Raw genomic sequence first — 19,948 nt, 5'->3', positions numbered from 1 at the left:
GGAGTAGTGTCCAGAGAACCCTATCCAGGTGCTTTCCAGGGAAATGACACAAAGAAAATGAGGTCACCTCTGTCTCCTGTATCACCGACTGAGAAGAGTGCTCCCGTGTCCTAGCTCCTGACAATGGTAAATCCCTTTTGCCATGCTCTGAAGTGCTGAGATACTGTGCTAGAACAGCCACTGCTAAAAGCAGCCGCAGGCAGCTGTGGCTTGCCTGGGCTCAGAGGAATGGGTTTTGTTCAACTTGGAGAAATGCTGCTGATGAGACTGTCACTATGTAAGGAGTACCCCGTCAGTTTTCCTTGAGCAATGCTCAAGCTTTGCTCAAAGCAAAGACATGCTCTATGTGTGATCATGTGAAGCATTGCGATATCCGGGCATTAAAAAGCATATCCTACAGGTTTAGGGAAGAAACAAGGAAACAACGCTGATATATGGAAAATCTGCCTCTAAATGGTTGTTTTCAGTTACAAAACTTTTTTCCAAAAATGCAGGGATCTCAAAGTATTTCAGGAAATAAAAGTTTTTAATTTTCCTACTTATTTGCATGTGTAAATAGGTAGGTTAGGAAACAGATCATGGCCACTTCTTCCTCAAATGTACACTAATTTTATCTTGGAGATTTTGAACAGTGCTTCTAGGAGAACTCCAAAGACAAGACTCATAGAAATAGGCAGGCATGATAGAAAAAAAGAATGAAATCAAGCATCAAGCTCTCAGATCATGTCTCTGTGGATTCAGTTTTCAGTTGAAAAAAAAATCCTTTTTTTTTTTTTTTTCAGAGCTTAAGAAGACTTTAGTTAGCAGTGGATAGAGACATGCAGCAAGCATCCTCAGTTCTCTCTGCTTGGAATAGAACATTTCTTCCCCATGTCAAACTGATACCTTCCAAAATCTTTCAGCTGAGTCTGTTATTCACAGGAAGCAACCTGCAATTGCAAGGGCTGCTTGCTTACAGCTCACGCCCTTCAAGTGTGATCAGCAACATCCTTACGCTCTGGGAAATGGGAAATGCAAAAGGGAAGGCTCAGTTTTCCAGCCAGCGAGAGCATCGCTCTGCTCTGTGAGGGCTTGCAGTGGCCTGGGAAGCCTTGCTGGGTTGAGATCACAGCTAGTGAGCCTTCAGTTGCATTTGGAAGCTGCCAGAACTCCAAGTGACAGAACTGCAAGGTCAAGCAAGGGAACTAGACAGCATATTCAGAAGTTATAATAGCCTGCCCTGTTTGCCCCACCTTTAATCACCTTCCTCTCTGGATCCCTTGAAACCTATTTGACATTGGGTTGTGATTGCTTGCATAATGCCCCTTTTAGCCCCCTGAAAGCTTGTGATTTCTGCACAAGTAGCTACCTTTCTGCCTCGTTAAAATGCCCCAGGGATGCATCAATGTCCTTTACTCATTGACAGGTAGAAGTCTGTTTTACTTCTGATGGAGTTCACCCCTCAACCATGCAAAAAATTAATAATTTGGATCTAAGGTAGTGTCCCTGCTCTCTGTGTGGTGGACAGAGCTTCAGGGGATGAGTTCTTATCCCTGAGGAAAACTGGGATGAATCTCTCTCACTAAAGTCTTGAACCAAATCTTCACCTTGCCTTGCCTTGCCTTGCCTTGCCTTGCCTTGCCTTGCCTTGCCTTGCCTTGCCTTGCCTTCCCTTCCCTTCCCTTCATGTTTTTAAGGTGACTACTCTTTATCCATTGTCTTCTTTTTTTTTTCTTTTCCTCATATAGCACCAGAAACCAGGTAAAGTCTTAAATAATATACATATATATAAAATATATATAAAAGTTATTTAAATCCTCTCTTACAAAGAAAACTAAATTTCTCTTATTCATATGACAACTAGCTGTCATTCAGGCTTAACGATTTTGTTCTGACCCTTCCTGACAGGCAAGAAACTCAGGTACTCGGGCTGGCTAGGATGGAGATAATTTTCTTCATAGCAATCCCTGTGGTGCTATGTTTTAGGTTGGAGTTTAAAATAGTGTTGATGACATACCAATGTTTTGGCTATTGTTGAGTAGTGATTGCACAGCATCAAAGTCTTCTCTTTTTCCCACTCTGCCCCTACAGCGTACCGGCCACGGGTGGACAAGGGTCCATGGGGCACACAACCAGGACAGATGACCCAGACTGACCAAAGAGATATTCCTTGCCATGTAATGCCATGCTCAGCAAAAAAAAGCTGAGGGGACTGGGTGGTGGGGAAAGTAGGCATTGCTTGAAGGCTGGCTTGTTTTGGTTTGTTGGTTTGTTTTCTTTTTCCTTCCTCTAACTCTAGCTTATTAAACTGTCTTTGCCTTGACCCATGAGTTTTCTTGCTTTTGGCCCTTCAATGTTCTCCCCCATCCCACTGAGGGGGAGTAAGTGAGTAACTGGGTGGGGGCTTAGCTACCAGCTGGGGTCTGCCCACCAGACCACATTAGATTTCCATACACACATGCAGATTTTGGTCAAACTGTCCTAATACTGGAGTCATGTGTATGCTGATGTTTGTAGCCTGTCGCTATATTTGAGGTCTACATGGTGGTGGATGGGCCAAGAGCGTCCTCTAACAGCATGTTGTTGGCATTGCTTTATGTAGAGAAAATGCCCCAAAGAAAAGGCTTGGATAATCACACTACTGATCCTGGATTTCTTCTTTTGGGATTTTCTGACCACCCTTGCCTACCCAGCGTGTGCTTCACAGTCTTCCTGATCATCTACCTCATGGTTCTCATTGGGAACAGCCTGATTGTGCTCATCACAGTGATGGACTCAAGCCTCCACAATCCCATGTATTTCTTCCTGAGAAACCTATCCTTCCTGGAGATCTGCTACACATCGACTACTCTACCAAAAATGCTGGTGGCTTTCCTGACAGGAGATGGCAGGATCTCCTTTCTTGGCTGTGCTGCCCAGCTGTATTTCTTGACCATGCTGGGAAGCACTGAATGCCTTCTCTTGGCTGCCATGGCCTATGACCGCTACATAGCCATATGTGACCCCCTGCGCTACAGCCTCATCATGAATGGGGGGTTCTGCATCAGACTGGTAGTGGGGGCGTGGATGGCCATCGTGCCAGTACAAGTGGGACAGACTTATCAGGTGTTCACCTTGCCCTTCTGTGCATCCCGTGACCTTCATCACTTCTTCTGCGATGTCCCCCCTCTGTTGGAACTGGCCTGTGCAGACACTTTCTGCAACCAAGTGACCCTGCACATTATCATCCTCGTAGCTGCTGTCCTTCCCTTTTCCATGATAGTTATTTCTTACACTAAAATTATCAGGGCAATTCTGAAAATGCCTTCAGTTCTGAGCAGACACAAAGCCTTTTCCACCTGCTCTTCACACCTCGGGATTGTGACTCTCTTTTATGGCTCAGCCATGCTTGTGTACTTTAAACGCCGGTCAAGGGACTCTGCAGACACTGACAAATACCTTGCCCTGTTTTACACAATTGTGACCCCCATGTTTAACCCAGTCATCTATAGTCTGAGGAACAAGGACGTTAGAATTGCCCTGAGAAGACTCCTATGGAGAAAGTGATATGGCAGAGTATGTGAAAGAAGCCCAAATCGTACCAAAAGTCCCAATGAGGCATTTGGCTGTGTGAATGTAGGCATCAAGAATCAGCTTAGACAAAATTGATATCTTTGATTCTCCTCAAGGCCTTGATCCTCCTCAAGAAGGGGATAGGTCTCCTGGGGTATTCCTGTTATCTCTGAGAGCCCCACCTAGGTATCTTCATGCTCCAAAACACCTGCAGTTCTCCTTTATATTTAAATTCAAAACCCTTATTCAAGCAGTGTCTGTCTAAGTTGTCAGTACCATTAAAGAGCAATACTCAAAGAAGCTGATGGAGATCACAGGGTAACACATGCACTGAGAAGGTGCATTGGGTTTATGCAGCGAGGTTCTGGTAGTAGTGGGGCTGCAGGGGTGGCCTCTGTGAGAAGAGACCAAGAGCTGCCTCAAGTCAGATAAGAGCCAGTTCCAGCCATCTCAAAAAAGTAACAACCACTGGCCAAAGCTGAGCCAATGACCGATGCTGGTTGCACCTCTGTGATAAAATGTTGAAGAGAGGCTAGAGAACATTGTGCTGCCTCTGTGAGACAGGAGTGAGAAATGTAATGAAACAAGACTGCAGACATCAAGGGCAATGAAGAAGGAGAAGGATCTGGCTTCCTGAGAAGCATCTCTCTAATAAAAGGGTGTCTCCTCATTGCAGTAACTGAAGGCTGGGCTCTTCTTCCCTATGAAAGCAGGAATTGGTTCCAGGAATTACACTCTCCATGGGCTGTTGCTGTGCTTGGTTCTCCAAGGCTTGGGGGTCATAGGGAGATGTGTTGCAGAATGAGGGCTGGACTCAGCTCCCACTTGTGGCTGCTTCCCACCTTGACCGTCTTAGCCAGTATGAAATAACTCCCTGTACCCAGGCGCCACTGTCCCCTCTTCCTGCAGAGCAGCACTGCCATCTCAGGGTCCTCTGAGGAGCACTAGGAGGAGGCCAGGAGCAGCAGGGCTGGTGCTCCTGGAGGAGGGATGGGGAGAGGTCAGGGAAGGGCTGACCTGGGCTGGAATTTTTCTCACAGAGAAAAATACTGATGTTCTGTTAATCCAAGACAATGCCCAGGCTGCGGGTACCCTGAAGTACACTTATAGTGAAGTCCCTTTTGACTTGGTGCTCTACTAGTGTCTCCTGCTCTAAACTTTGGTGCCTTCATTCCTCCAGAAGGGTGTCATCAAAAGGAAGGATGGGACCCTGTGTCAGGAGCTATACTGAAAGAACAATAACCCATACCCCATGGTAGTTCACAGATATCCTTCAGTCCCCATGCCCAGCACACATCCTTGAGACAGTCTCTCCCACTCCATGTGCCAGGCCTTACCCCAAAAGTCTCCCCCAGACAAAGCTCCTCAGCTGTGGTCGAGCTGGATCACTGGAGTCCAGCCATGACCATAGGGAGGACAGAGCCTCTCATGGGTCTTCTGAAGGGAGATCATCCTCTGTGATCCCCAGAGAAAATGGCAGCAGGCAGAGGAGAACTTAAGAAACTGTTGCCCATTCCTGTGCACATGGGACCCTCAGCCCAAGATCCTGATTGGCTCGTTGTTGCATGAAACGGCAAGGAGAAGCTCTCACGGGAGCATTAGTCCAAGATCACACCATTTCACAGAATGCTGGAGGTACCAGTCATTTCATCATAGGAGGTTTTCAAGTTGTTCAAGCATGACTTCCCTTTGGTGAATCCATGCTGACTACTGCTGATGACTTTCACGTCCTTTCTTTGCCTGTAAATGGTTGCCAGGAAGAACTTCTCCATCACTTTCAGAGGGATGGAGGTGAGGCTGCCCAGCCTATAGGCTCATGGGTCCTCCTTCTTGCCCTTCTTGAAGATATGGAAAGCACAGCACTATATGAGCTGTTCTAAGAATGTTAACTCAATCCCAGCCACACCTTGTACAGTTAGGCTTGGTCAGAGTAGGTGAGGTAATCTGTCCTGCTGGCAGGGATGGGGGGGAAAAGACAAAAGACCAAGAGGGAAAAAAAAAAAAAAAAAAGTGAAAGGGGCCAAAAGAGAAATTTCGAATGGTTTTCAGGAGAAAATAAATCACCGTGAATGTGAATTAAAGCTTGGTCAGGAGAAAGTACTGACTAATCTGATCTCTCAGTTAAGTTGTCTCTGCTCAGAGCAGACCACAGTGCTAGAGAGCTCCAGAAGTCCTTTGTGACCCTAGGTCCTGTCAGGGAACGGGGCTGCACAGTGGAGGCAGGGTTAGTGGGCACTTCCGTGTCTTGCGGCTTTGCTGGCCTTTGTAATCCCTGGCCGGACCTGTCCTCAGCACTGCACAGTGACCATGTTCATCCTCAAAATGCAGCTCTGATCCATGGGCTCCAGGACTCCATCGAGGATGGGGGTACCACAGACAATTTCTCAGAAACACTGCTGGGCATTACAGAATCACAGAATTATGAGGGTTGGAAGAGGCCTCTGGAGACTGTCTGGTTCAAGCGCTTCCTACTCAAGCAGGGTCAGCTGGAGCAGGTTGGCCAGGACAGGGTCCAGCAGTGTTTAGAATATCTCCCAGGACAAAGGCTGCAGTATCTCTCTGGGCAATGGTCATCAGTCACCTACAGTAAAGAAATGTTTCATAGGGTCAGCTAGTGGCCATTGCCTCTGGTACTTCATCAGCCTCTCTACCAGGATCTTATGGGAGACATGTGAAAAGACTTTCGGAAGACAAGGCAGACAGCATCCCCTGCTCTCCCCTCATTTACCAAGGCAGTCTTTTCATTGGAGAAGGCTATCAAGTTGTTAAAGTCACAAGAGACCCTTGGTGAATCCATGCTGACCACTCCTGATCACTTTATTGTCCTCCATGTGCTTGGAAACATTTGCCAGGATTAGCTGCTCCATCACCTTCCCAGGATCTGAGGAAAGGCTGTCTGGCCTCTAGTTCCCTGGGACCTGTCTTGCCTTCGTGCAAGGTAGGAGTCACATTTGCCTTCCTCAGCTGTGCTCTGGGCCTCTTTCTAAGGCTGTGCTCTGGGTTTCTGGGTATTGCTTGCAGTCTGGCACTTGGAGAGCCATGGTGCTATGCAACTGTACACCCCATAAAGGTTTGGCCAGCTCATAAAGAGGAAGGTTGAAAGGGAAGTCCTAGCACATGTGGCCATTGGTCAACAGCAAAGAGCTAAAGGCAGGATCAATCCAACCCCTCTAACCCTAATTGCTTTCTGCTCCATTTAGATCTGAAATGGAGATGTGCAATGTGCCAATACACGCATGTCCTGAGAACACAGTTTCACCACTCAAAGTTTAGGGAAGGAACATGTTTGGGAACATGGGTGCAAGCTTGGATGAGAATTCATAGACAAGCCTAAATGTTCTGGAAGTTAGTGCATTTCATTTGTTTTGTCTCTTGGCTTCCCTCCATAAATCAAGGAGCTCAGGATTTCAGCATGTGACTCTCTGATTCCAAAAAGCGAATATCAGGAAATGAAGTCCTGGGAAAGGAGTGGTTTTGGTGGCCTTGGTGGGCCTTTTGGTGGCCAGGAGGGCCAACTGTATCCTGGAGTGCATCAAGCAAGGCATTGCTAGTCGGTCGAGGGAAGTGATTGTCCCGCTCTACCCTGCGCTGGTGCGGCCTCACCTCGAGTACTGTGTGCAGTTCTGGGCACCACAGTACAAAAAGGTCATTAAACTGTTGGAGAGTGTCCAGAGGAGGGCGATGAAGATGGTGAAGGGCCTAGAGGGGAAGATATATGAGGAGCGGCTGAGGTCACTTGGCCTGTTCTGCCTGGAAAAGGGGAGGCTGAGGGGAGACCTCATTGCAGTCTACAGCTTCCTCACGCGGGGGAGTGGAGGGGCAGGCGCCGATCTGTTCTCCTTAGTCACCAGTGATAGGACCCGCAGTAACGGTGTCAAGCTGAGGCAGGGGAGGATTAGGCTAGACATCAGGAAGAGGTTCTTCACTGAGAGGGTGGTCACACACTGGAACAGGCTCCCCAGGGAAGTAGTCACTGCACCAAGCCTGTTGGAGTTTAAGAAGTGTTTGGACTTTTCACTTAGTCACATGGTCTAAAATTTTGGGTAGACCTGTGTGGTGCCAGGAGTTGGACTCGATGATCTTTATGGGTCCCTTCCAACTCGGGATATTCTATGATTCTATGAACTCATAATCCTCAACGAAGAAGGAGCTGGTCAGTGGAGTCAGGACCTGGGAACACTGCTGTGAGTTGAGACACTGCCTGCTTTTGTAATCTCTGTTCATCAGGGTTACCTAGTGAGTGAAGTCATCCTAAAAGCAAACTCTGTTCCATGGGCACCAGGACTCAGACTGGTTTGAGGTGCCACGGAAAAGTTTCCAGAAACACTGCCGGGTATCAGAGAACTACAGAAAGTTTGATGTTGGAAGGGAGCTCTGGAGATTGCCTGGGCAACCCCATTGCTCAAGCAAGGCCAGCTTGAGCAGGTTGTCCAGGCCCATGTCCATGTCCAGATGGGTTCTGAATATCTCCAGCTATGTTGGCTCCACAACATCTCTGAGCAACCTGTGCCACTCATCAACCAAGTTCACAGTACAGAAGTGCTTTCCTGTGTTCAGGAGGTTTTACCAGTGTTTCATTTGGTGCCCATTGCCTCATGTCCTGTTCCTGGGCACCACAGAGACGAATCAGGCTGCCTTGTCTTAATTCCTCCCATCAGGTCTTTACCTAACGTGGCCACACCTAGAGTATTTTGTCCAATTCTGAGCTCCCCAGTAAAAGAGGGACTTGGAACTGCTGGAGCTAGTCCAGAGGAGGTCTACAAAGAGGATGAAGGGACTGGAGCACCTGTCATATGAGGACAGGTTGAGAGAGCTGGGCCTGTTTGGCCTGGAAAAGAGAAGACTGAGGGGAGACCTCATCAATGTGTATAAATATCTGAGGGGAGGGTGTCGAGAGGATGGAACCAGACGTTTTCAGTTGTGCCCAGCAACAGGACTACAGGCAACGGGCACAAACTGAAGCACAGGAAGTTCCAGCTGAGTATGAGAGGGCACTTCTTTACTGTGAGGGTGACAAAGCACCACGTTGCCCGGAGAGGTTGTGGAGTGTCCTTCACTGGAGATATTCAAAATCGGCCTGGATGCCATCCTGTGCAATGTGCTCTAGGTGATCCTGCTTGGCAAGGGGATTAGACTAAATGATATTCAGAGGTCCCTTCCAACCTCAGCCATTCCATGATTCTTTGATAAAAAGCTCCCCCGAGCCTTCTCTTCTCCAGGCTGAACACTCCAGCTCTCTCAGCCTCTCCTCATCTGAAGACGCTCTGGTCCCTTAATGATCTTTTTGGCTTCTGCTGGACTTACTGCACTACATCCAGGTCTTTCATGCACAGGGGAGCCCAGAACTGGACACTGCACACTGGGTTTGGTCTCAGCAGAAGTCAGTAGAGAGGAAGGACCAACTCCCTGAATGTACTGGCAAGGTTCGTAATAATGAAGTCCAGGGTGCTGGTGGCCTTCTTTGATGTAATTCCACATGGCTAGCACCTGTTCATCTTGTTGACTACCAGAAAACCCAGGTCCTTCTCTACCAAGCTGATTTCTAGCTGGTTGTCCCCAAGCAATGTCTTGGTGCATACTGTTATTCCTGCAGGAGCATTTCACTTTGTTGAATTTCATGTGGTTCCTCTCTGCCCAGTTCTCCAGCCTGCCGAGGTCCCTCAGAATGACAGCACAACCATTTGATGTGTCAGCCACTGCTCTCAGATTCATATCATCTGCCAACTTGCTCCATTGTACAGATCATTAATAAACTTGTTAAATAATACTGGTCTAGTATTGACTCCCTGTTTGCACAGTAGTGAACAACCTCCAGCTGGAGTGTGTATATCTAGTCACAACACTCCAAACCCAGATGTTTAGCAAAATTCCAGTCCATATCATCCACACAGGATCACCGAATTAAAGAATGGCTGAGGTGTGAATGGACAGGATAGGACCCAATATTGCCCCCACAGTGTCCTGCTTGTGACTGATCTCCAACTAGACTGCGTGCCACAGGACTGTGAGCCCAGCTGTGCAGAAACTTTTCAATACATTTCTCCTCATCCTGCCCAGACTTCATCAGCTTCTCTACCAGGATCTTATGGGAGACATGTGAAAAGGCATTCGGAAGACAAGGCAGACAGCATCCCCTGCTCTCCCCTCATTTACCAAGGCAGTCTTTTCATTGGAGAAGGCTATCAAGTTGTTAAAGTCACAAGAGACCCTTGGTGAATCCATGCTGACCACTCCTGATCACTTTATTGTCCTCCATGTGCTTGGAAACATTTGCCAGGATTAGCTGCTCCATCACCTTCCCAGGATCTGAGGAAAGGCTGTCCGGCCTCTAGTTCCCTGGGACCTGTCTTGCCTTCGTGCAAGGTAGGAGTCACATTTGCCTTCCTCAGCTGTGCTCTGGGCCTCTTTCTAAGGCTGTGCTCTGGGTTTCTGGGTATTGCTTGCAGTCTGGCACTTGGAGAGCCATGGTGCTATGCAACTGTACACCCCATAAAGGTTTGGCCAGCTCATAAAGAGGAAGGTTGAAAGGGAAGTCCTAGCACATGTGGCCATTGGTCAACAGCAAAGAGCTAAAGGCAGGATCAATCCAACCCCTCTAACCCTAATTGCTTTCTGCTCCATTTAGATCTGAAATGGAGATGTGCAATGTGCCAATACACGCATGTCCTTGGAACAGAGTTTCACCATTCAAAGTTTTGGGAAAGAATATGTTTGGGAAAATGGGTGCAAATTTGGATGAGAATTCATAGACAAGCCTAAATATTCTGAAAGTTAGTGCATTTCATTTGTTTTGTCTCTTGGCTTCCCTCCATAAAACAAGAGAGCTCAGGATTTCAGCATGTGACTCTCTGATTCCAAAAAGCGAATATCAGGAAATGAAGTCCTGGGAAAGGAGTGGTTTTGGTGGCCTTGAAATGTGTGCTTGACACTCACAAAAAATATTTTTCATTTCTCTAAGGTTCTCCGTTGTGGAAATTGGACTAAGTAGAGGAAATATGGGCTTAATATAGAGCTGAAGAGTGTCTTTTATTTTTGACCAGACTGTGCCTTTTATTTGTCATTGCTGTCAATTAAGACATTACCTTCAGTGCCTGCATGTAGCTCATTCTCCAAGGAAAGCAGCTGGGAATTGGTGCCAAGGGGCTGGAAAACATTCCAATGCAACACTCATGAAAAATCTCAGAGCTTCTCACACCTGCTGTCAGTCCCAGGTGGCTGATAAGGGAAAGAGTGGGGCTGAGGGGTAGGGATGGAAACTGTGCATAGGGTGCCTGGCAGAAAGGGTCTTGATTTCCCCACGGGCTCAGAGTCCCTTAGGAGACATTCAGGACCAATATCAGTTGGAGATTGTTGATATCACTTTATCTGTAGGCAGACAAGTAAAGAAACAGCAGAAAGAAGAAATCTTTTCCTATACTTTTCATTATTATTATTCTTGAAGTCTCTCCATTTAAGGAGACTCCTGGCATCTCCCTAATTAACCCCATAAGAACTGAAGACTTCGGGAGAATTGTGTCCGGAGCCTTGGCTTGTGAGGGAGTTTTGCATGTTGATTCGCCCTCTGCTGCCAAGTTCCTGAACTGCAGATCCTGAAGCAAGTCTGAAGAAGTAAAAAACAGAAGCCCCAAGATGTTTGAGGGTGTTGGCCAACCCCGATGAGGGCCATCCCAGGAGAGACCACGAGAGAAATAACCAGACAAGGTGCCTGTCTCTGGGAGATGGTGAAGAAGAAAATCAGAGGCACTGGTTACAAGTGGAAAATCAAATGGAGAAGTTGCTCCGAAAGCCCTTGATGTGTTTCACCAAGGGGGATGGCCAAGGCCTGTGCGCATCCCCTGGGAAGGGGGATCCTGTACTTCCTTGGCTGCTCGGGGCTCTGGCAAGGCCAATGGGATGTGGGGGTGTGCAATTCCGAGTGCAGGACACTGGTAGGACACTTGCCAGGCTCTGTGGGGCCTCAGTGGAAGAGGCTGCAGCTGTAGCCCTAAGGATACCGGTTTCATTGGGGGGGCTCCAACCCCACTAGAGCCCTTTGTCATCCCTCTCCACAGCCTCTCCCAATTTTTCCTGTACCTGTACTTGCATCCCTGCAGACTTTTACCACACATTCACATTCCCAGCTCACTCTGACCCTTCGACTGCACAAGTTCTCCTGATTTCTCTCCACCCTCACTAGATTTGGCTTCAAACACTTTGTCTTCCTGAGGATTTACCGATACCTGTGGTTTCCCCACAACACATCAGACTTCTTCCAAAGCCCAATCCTAATGGTCCTCTATCAGCCAATATGTCCCAGACCCACCTTTGTTTGCTTCATCTCTGCATTGAATCTCTACATTGCAGCCCTGACCTCCACATTACCCTTCTGAAATGGAAAAGGACTCACTAGAGCATGTACATCTCTGAAGAGAATGTGGCACGTGGATAAGTCCACACCTCTGAAGGCACACCCGCAAGTGTTGGTGGCAGTCAGTAAGTCCACGACACAGTAGGTAGAGCTCTGAAGGGACTGTGGCTCATGGATACGGCTGTGTCAGAGCAGGTACAGCTCTAAGGGACTGTGGCCAGTGGACGAGCCCAGGCTGGAGCTGAGGTGACGGCAGGAGTTCATTGCAATGTCAGATTCTGCGGCCTGGTCTGTGCTGTGGTTTAACTCAGCAGGCAGATAAGCACCTCACAGCCATGTTCCATAGCAGGAAACACTCGAATCAATGGCAGACGAGCCTCACAAGAAGCAGTGCAAGTGCAGCAGTGACCTGAGCTGAGCTGGCGTTGGTGACCTCTCACTCCATGTAACATATGTCTTCTCCTGTCCTGTGGGGCCACAACAACAGATAGAACCCAATTCATGAACTAAATGGATTCATTGGACATTTTATGGGCATTTCACTGAGTAGGCCCATAGACTAAGGGTATGAAATCCGTGTTTTAATTGCAGGGTGTTGATTAATGAAGACGTATTGGAAAGTCCTGAACCTGTCATTATATAAACAGTAGAGAATAAGGGGTGGATATTGTCCTGGTTACTTCTTGGGTGACTTTTTTGGCTCTCAGCCCAGCTCAGAGAGGTTGTTTGTTCCTCCACAGAGGGACGCTTAATGGAGAAGTCAGAAGTCCATATGTGTGCCCTCTATAGATGAGGCTTCAGTGTGTACATTGTGTGCATGTGAGGTGAACATGAGTGAGCACAAATGCCCTCTCCATGTGTCCATTCCTCATGCCACGGGGTATCTCAGACAAGTGCAGAGCAGGGCAATGCACCACAGGGCTGAGGTGCCTCCCAGCCTGTGGGAGAGGCAGCAGGAGCCAGAGGGACACCACAACCACTGCAATGCCCTGCCTTTGGGTGTACAAGGGTAGGACTTGTGTGTTCTTGCCTGTCTCCTGCACCACCCTCCCCTGCCTTCCTGGACTGTGTCAGCAAATGTGCCAGGGGGACTAGAAAGCTTTTTGGAGACTTGGAATGACATCAGACCTGCCTTCCGGAAGAGGAAAAAAGAGGGTGGGAAGAATTAAGGCTGGTCAGCCTCACCTCCATCCCTGGGAAGGTGATGGGGCAAGTTTTTCCACAGCTACCTCCGGGCACTTGAAGGACAAAAATGGGATTGCTGAACCCATAGGTGAGGGAAAAGGAAGGGATGCTGTCTACCTGCACTTTGGCAAGGCTGTTGACATTATCTCCTGGAGACTACTTACAGCCTGATTGGTGCCATGTGGACTTAACAAATGGATGAGGCTGTGGGTGGGAATTTGGCTGGACACTCAGGCGCAGTTGTCATCTGTGCTGCAAAGTTCTCCTGTCAGGCAGTTCCTAGCACCATCCCTCAGTGAGCAGTACTTGGGCCAGCACTGCTGAATGTCGTTATTAACTCTCTGAATTACAGGACGGAGCACACTTTCAGATCCTTTCTGGATGGTGCCAAGCACAGAGGAGCCCTTGACCAACCGCATCTAGTTTAGTCTGCCTTGAGCAGGACAGTTGAAGAGGATGACATTCAGGGGTCTCTTCCAACATGAGTTATTTTGTGATTCAATGACTCTTTCCATTGGAGAGCTCTCTGAAGACATAATAGGGAGAGGAAGAAGAAAAGAGAGACAGGCAGAGGTAGAGATACATCGTGTCTTACTATGAACACAGTAGATCCTGTGAAGAATGTTTCCGTATTTAAAAAAGTGTTAGAAAATTTGATTAATAAATTTCATTTAAAAAGCTTACTTTTTGTGTCCTCATGTCCTGGCCCACAAGGCGAGTGCTGGGTGAATGTGTTCTTATGTGGTCTGTCGTGCCTCAGAAACTTAAAGTCCAGTAGGAAGCATCTGGTCACCTCAGTCTCTGGAGCTGACAGGCCAGCAGCAGTAACATGGCTGGGGACAGGGCCTATGAGGTGACTGCTTCCTGAAGCAGCTGATGTGTCAGCCCTTGCCTCCTGGCTGAGACCTGTGCTTTTCCGCTTACACCTGCCAGCATCCCTGATAAGGCAGCAGAAGGCACCTGCTTGGCACATTGATTGTGAGATGCCCTCTGTCTGAGAGCCTGATAGGCCCCATGCAGGAAGAGGCCTTGGTGTGAGTTATAACATCCCTTCTGCCTGAGCACATGGTGGGCCAGCAACAGGAACACAACTTGGTCACATCTACCTGAGAAGCTGGAAGGCCAACAGCAGGAATACGGCTTGGAAGATCATGGTGAGGTTTCTTCTGTCTGGTCAGGCCATAGGGCTCCAGAAGGCTGATGGCTTGGGACATCTGCTAAAAAAGTGGTTTGTTGATAATGGAGCTTTCTCTGGTGGTGGGAAACAGCAGGAGAGAGTAAAAGCTGCTGCAATGTGCTTCTTGGAAGTTTACGACTGGGCATGAGGAGGAGAAAATGTCACTGAAAGGGTAGTGCTGTGGTGTCAGAGGTCACCCAGAAGGAGTCTGTGGTCAGCCCATGCCATTGTGTTTCAAGCAACTGCCATGGAGGGTGGGGAGACATCAGTGAAAGTAAGGAAATGCCTGGATGAGAGCAAAGAGGAGAAGCAAGGTGGGTGCCTACAGCCTGCAGGGAAAAGCGGGAAGGGATAAGACAGCGCAGGACAGCCTGTGGCGACAGAACCTCCCTTCCCAGGGGCTGGGGGTCCGGGCTTGGCCTTTGTGCTTCACCAAACAAACCAAGGCCTTTACTCAGCATCAGTCTCCTGCCCAGTGCCTTTGCCTACCTGCAATCATGGCCTCCCATTGTCTGCTCTAACAAGTCCATAGGGAGGCTTTGTCAGTAATGATCCTCACTGGGGCCCATTAATACTCCCACACACTTCAAAGTCTCCTTCTGACTTTAACTTCTCCTGCAGTTACATCATTCTCTTATCACTACCTGAAGTTTATGGACTCAGCACCAAATGCACCATGGGGCTCATTACAATTCAGTCATTTTCATCCAGTCTTCCAGACTTGTACAATTAATTAGTGAGGTTTCAAGAATGCAGTTTAAAGAGGAAGTTTTCAATGACCACTTCACTAAGAGCATTTTCCTTATTTAAGATTAGTTTCCATTAGTTTAGAGTTTTCAGAAGAACTGATAGCATCATTCTCTAGTTGTCATGAATCCAATGTGCCTCCTAAGGAGGTCTGTATAGGTGGAAAGGCAGTCCATTGAAGTCCTAGACTGTATGGACAACCTTGCTGCTGTATGGACAACCTATGGACAACCTTGCTGCTCAGCTCCCCATCCCCACCACTTCTCTCATCAGACACCTGGGACTTGCATCACTTTGCCTTACACCAGACTTCTCCACTGAAGTCTGCAGCTGGATGTGACAGCATCTTTTCACCAAGTCCCACCTCCTTTCTTCAGACAACTGGCTGCACACAGGCACAGTTTTTGATGTCGTTGTTATTAACATGTTACAACAAAGAAGCAAACCCCACAGTCCTCAACAGTGAGCCAAATCCAAGTTGCCTCCAATGAGGTGCAACTTCCACAAGGGATGACTATACAAGAAATGTTTGACATGGGCAGGAAATGATGAATAGAAATGCAATTACAGAGTTGTCTGTAGGGATGATGAGGTAGAAAACTGAAATATGGGCAAGCTTGAGATCCCTCAAGTTCTGAGAACCAACTGTGTAGGTGAGAGGTATCTGAATGATCAAAGAGTGAGGGGAGGGGAATCTGGAGAAGAATGGAAACTGCACATGTCCAGACAGTCTGCTGGAAAGGTTACTTCCAACACGGTCTGTTTCACAAAGCCAGGTGGAAATACCTGAAAGACTGGGGAGATGAAGTGCGGTGCATAAGAGACAGAGTTCTGGCAATGCAAGTACAGGGGAAGATTGGTATTTTTTCTTTTGCTGTAATAAACATCCAAGAAAAAAAAAAAAAGATGTCATGGGACAATTCAAACATTGTATTAGAAGTGTTCAGTCATTTCAGTTGATTGAAGTGTGCTGATTGAAGTGAAATGTTTGAAATGGTTAAAAAAAATGGAGGCAATACTCAGGCCTACAGCCATAAAATGACGATTTTCAGTCCTGCATGGAGCCCGGTTACCATAAAACCATCCCTGCTCAGGACTGTTCATGCCACCCCTCACTCCTGCCACAGAGCAAATCTTTGACATGTCGACCTCTCCTGCCTGTTAGAGGCCCAGATGATGTAGGCAATGGTATCTGAATTACCAAATGCGGGTACAGGTATAGCAAACTAGGGATCAGTGGGGGAAAATGTGATTGGTGAGCACTGGTAATTGAGCAGGGCACTGCATGTAAGAAAGGAAGGGATTAAAGTGTCTCAAGGAGGAAGAATCCTGTGGAAGAGGAGGGGAGAGGGATGCAAGGGGCCAGCTGCATGTGGATATGGGGCTGGTCAGGGCTGGTCTGCTCAGGCCCTGTGCCTGATCACTGTCCTGCCTTCTTATTCACCTCTGTTGCTGGCTATTTGCTGTGTGAGTGTGCTCACTCCTGGGTGTGTTAGGGGTGAATCATACAATTATGGAACCACATAGCCATGTGTGCGTCTGCACCCATGGGTAATTGCTGCTGGGGATGCGTGGAGCACTGGTGACCTTCAGAGCAGATCAGGCTGAGGTGGGGAATGGGATGGGTCCAGGTGTGTTGCTCATGGCTCTGTGTGTGCTGCTGGTGGTGTGGTGGCTGTGAAGGTGCTGTTCCCTGTTGGAGTTGCTCTGTGTGTGGTCAGCTGTGTCCATGCCATGTGTGCACATCTTTGTGTGTATGAGAGTGTATGTTTCTGCATGCACGTGTGTGTTTTTCCTGTGTGCACAAGAGTGTCGGAAATTCTGAGAGAATTTCTGCAGGTTCCTGATGAAAGGAGAAGCTGGGCTTTGCTGGATCTTAGGACTGAGGGACATTTTCTGATGCTCATACAGACACAGAGATTGTGAAAGGGGTGTTAGCATGTTATCAATATGCTCCCTTTTCCTGTGGAGCATGCAAAGGCATCCAGCTATGGACAGGCCCAAGGAGAGGGTTCGTCCTTCCTGTGGTCACAACTACACTCCAGTCCTTGGGGAGGACCCAAGCTGAGGACTTGCTGAGGACTTCTGGGCTCAGGTTCAGCTCACACAGACTGGGGGAGACTGTCTCACGGCCATGTGCTAGACACAGCCAGAGGAACAGCAGCAAACTGCTATGGCTGCTGGGCCCTGTTTCCATCAGTCAAAGCCCAGACACAGGGCACAGGCATTGCTTTCGATGGCACCCAACTAGAAAGATGGTTGCATTAAGGGCTGGAGAATATAGGGCACCAGTTCTTCCTCAGCCACTTCCTAGGCTTGGTGAAGCACCAGGAAACCGTGGACGTGTGGCTCTGTATCGTAAGAAGCACAGAATCATAGAATTATTAAAGTTGGAATAGACCTCCTAGATCATCTGGTCCAACCATCCCCCTACCACCAATATCACTCACTAAACCAGGTCCCTAAGTACTACATCCAACCTTTTCCTCTGCACAGCTTTCCAGCCAGCCTGCCCCAAGCCTGTAGCACTGCATGGGGTTGTTGTGGCCACAGGGCAGGACGCGGCACTTAGCCGTGGTGAACCTCATCCCATTGGCCTCTGCCCATCGATCCAACATGTCCAGGTCCACCTCTAGAGCCTTCCTATCCTCCAGCAAATCGACACCTCCCCCCACCTTGTTGTCATCTGCAGACTTACTAAGGGTGCACTCAATTCCCTCATCCAAATCATCAATAACGCTGTTAAAGAGCATGGGCCCCAACACCAACCCCTGTGGAACACCACTAGTGACCAGTCACCAGCTGGATTTCACTCCGTTCACCACTACTCTGTGGGCCCGGCAGTCCGGCCAGTTTTAACCCAGCAAAGAGTGTACCTGTCCAAGCCATGGGCTGCCAACTTCTCCAGGAGAATGCTATGGGAGACCGTGTCAAAGGCCTTGCTGAAGTCTAGGTGGACTGCATCAACGTGATTTCCCTCATCCACCACGCAAGTCACCCAGACATAGAAGGAGATGAGGTTGTTCAGGCAGGACTTGCCTTTCATGAACCCATGCTGACTGGGCCTCATCCCCAGGTTGTCCCACATACGTTGTGTGACTGCATTCAAGATGATCTGTTCCATCACCTTTCCTGGCATTGAGGTGAGGCCGACAGACCTGTAATTCCCCGGGTCCTCCTTACAAACCTTCTTGTAGATGGGCTTCACATTAGGAAGTCGCCAGTCATCTGGGACCTCTCTGGATGACCATGACTACTGACAGATGATGGAAAGAGTCTGATAGGTGATGGAAAGCGGCACAAGCTTCGGGAAAGCTTGGCAACAACCTTGAAAAAAGAGCCAAGGCTTCAGACTGTGCACTGTGGAGATCCCGTTTTATTTTGCAGATGCTATGGAAGAGTCAGCTCTGACCTTCTGTTAGACACATATTTACAGAGCCTCAAGAGCAAATAGAGCAGTGTCGATCCTCAGCAGAAGTAAGATGAAAAAGAAATATTACTCTAAGAGCATAATAAATGCAAATGATACCAAAGATAAGAATAACAATAATGATAATGAAAGAAGGACCAGGCCTGAGGGGAGGTACCAAGTTAAGTCATTTCTGGAAAAAGAGGGGAAATTTCTCACTATTCAGAAACGTCCATGAAATCACTTTCCTAATAGCCCACTTGAGCTCCTGGTTCCTCATGCTGTAGATGAGGGGGTTCGATGTTGGAGGTATCACCGAGTACAGAACTGCCACCACCAGGTTCAGGGATGGGGAGGAGATGGAGGGGGGCTTCAGGGAAGCAAAAAAGCCAGTGCTGATAAACAGGGAGACTACAAAGAGGTGGGGGAGGCAGGTGGAGAAGGCTTTGTGCCGGCCCTGCTGAGAGGGCATCCTCAGCACAGCCCTGAAAATCTGCACATAGGAAAAAACAATGAAAACAAAACAGCCAGATGCTAAACAGATACCAGTCACAACTACCCAAAAACTCTTCAGGTAGGAGTGTGCACAGGATATCTGCAGGATCTTGGGGATTTCACAAAAGAACTGGTCCACAGCATTGCCTTGGCAGAGGGGCAGGGAAAATGTATTGGCAGTGAGCAGCAGAGCATAGAGAACCCCACTGCCCCAGGCAGCTGCTGCCATCTGGGCACAAGCTCTGCTGCCCAGGAGGGTCCCATAGTGCAGGGGCTTGCAGATGGCAACGTAGCGGTCGTAGGACATGACGGTGAGAACATAAAATTCTGCTGATATGAAGAAGAGGAACAAAAAGACCTGTGCAGCACATCCTGCATAGGAAATGGCCCTGGTGTCCCAGAGGGAATTGGCCATGGCTTTGGGGAGAGTGGTGGAGATGCAGCCCAGGTCGAGGAGGGCGAGGTTGAGGAGGAAGAAGTACATGGGGGTGTGGAGGCGGTGGTCGCAGGCTACGGCGGTGAGGATGAGGCCGTTGCCCAGGAGGGCAGCCAGGTAGATGGCCAGGAAGAGCGCGAAGTGCAGGAGCTGCAGCTCCCGCGTGTCTGCGAATGGCAGGAGGAGGAACTCACTGATGGAGTTGCTGTTGGACATGTGCTGACTCTTGGCCTCGGAGCCTGTCCAAAGACAAAAGGACACAGAGAACTTAGGGCAGACTTCTCTGAGCAGAGCTCTGTACTTTCAGCAACACTCTTCCTTTCTCACTCACCTACACAAACGCATTCTCAGCAGCAGTTTCATTCTCTTCTCTGGCTGGAGCTCTGCTTCGTGTTGGCTGAGTGCTGTTTGGAGCAGCAGCCTCTGCCCATGAGTTCTCTAGGACTCAGCCCTGCTTTGCAGCAGTGGGTACCTGGGAAAGCTGGTGACCCATTCTGAAACTCATAGTTTGGTTCAGATGCTGTGCACCTGTAACACAGAGAGGCTGTTCAACATCCTCCAGCAGGATAACCCCAGGGACACCGCTGGATGTCCTTAAACCAGAGTGAGCTGAATAGAGCC

General features: G+C 48.5%; 2 protein-coding genes across 2 annotated transcripts; one reads left to right on the top strand and one right to left on the bottom strand.

Annotated features, from left to right (window-relative positions):
* The first annotated feature begins 1,813 nt into the window (after nucleotides 1-1,813).
* LOC310892026 (olfactory receptor 10AG1-like) lies at nucleotides 1,814-3,745 on the top strand. The gene has a single exon (XM_083854211.1). The coding sequence runs from the start codon at nucleotides 2,521-2,523 to the stop codon at nucleotides 3,523-3,525; it is 1,005 nt and encodes a 334-aa protein (XP_083710337.1). The 5' UTR covers nucleotides 1,814-2,520; the 3' UTR covers nucleotides 3,526-3,745.
* A 14,547-nt stretch (nucleotides 3,746-18,292) lies between these two features.
* On the bottom strand, nucleotides 18,293-19,653 carry LOC310892047 (olfactory receptor 14C36-like). Its single transcript, XM_083854229.1, has one exon. The coding sequence runs from the start codon at nucleotides 19,541-19,543 to the stop codon at nucleotides 18,584-18,586; it is 960 nt and encodes a 319-aa protein (XP_083710355.1). The 5' UTR covers nucleotides 19,544-19,653; the 3' UTR covers nucleotides 18,293-18,583.
* Nucleotides 19,654-19,948: the final 295 nt, after the last annotated feature.

This window comes from Anser anser (genome assembly GCF_964211835.1).
Source record: "Anser anser genome assembly, contig: HAP1_SCAFFOLD_133, whole genome shotgun sequence".
Lineage (NCBI taxonomy): Eukaryota > Metazoa > Chordata > Aves > Anseriformes > Anatidae > Anser > Anser anser.
The sequence above is the reverse complement of the archived record's forward strand: the minus strand, read 5'-3'. Positions and strand labels throughout refer to the sequence as shown.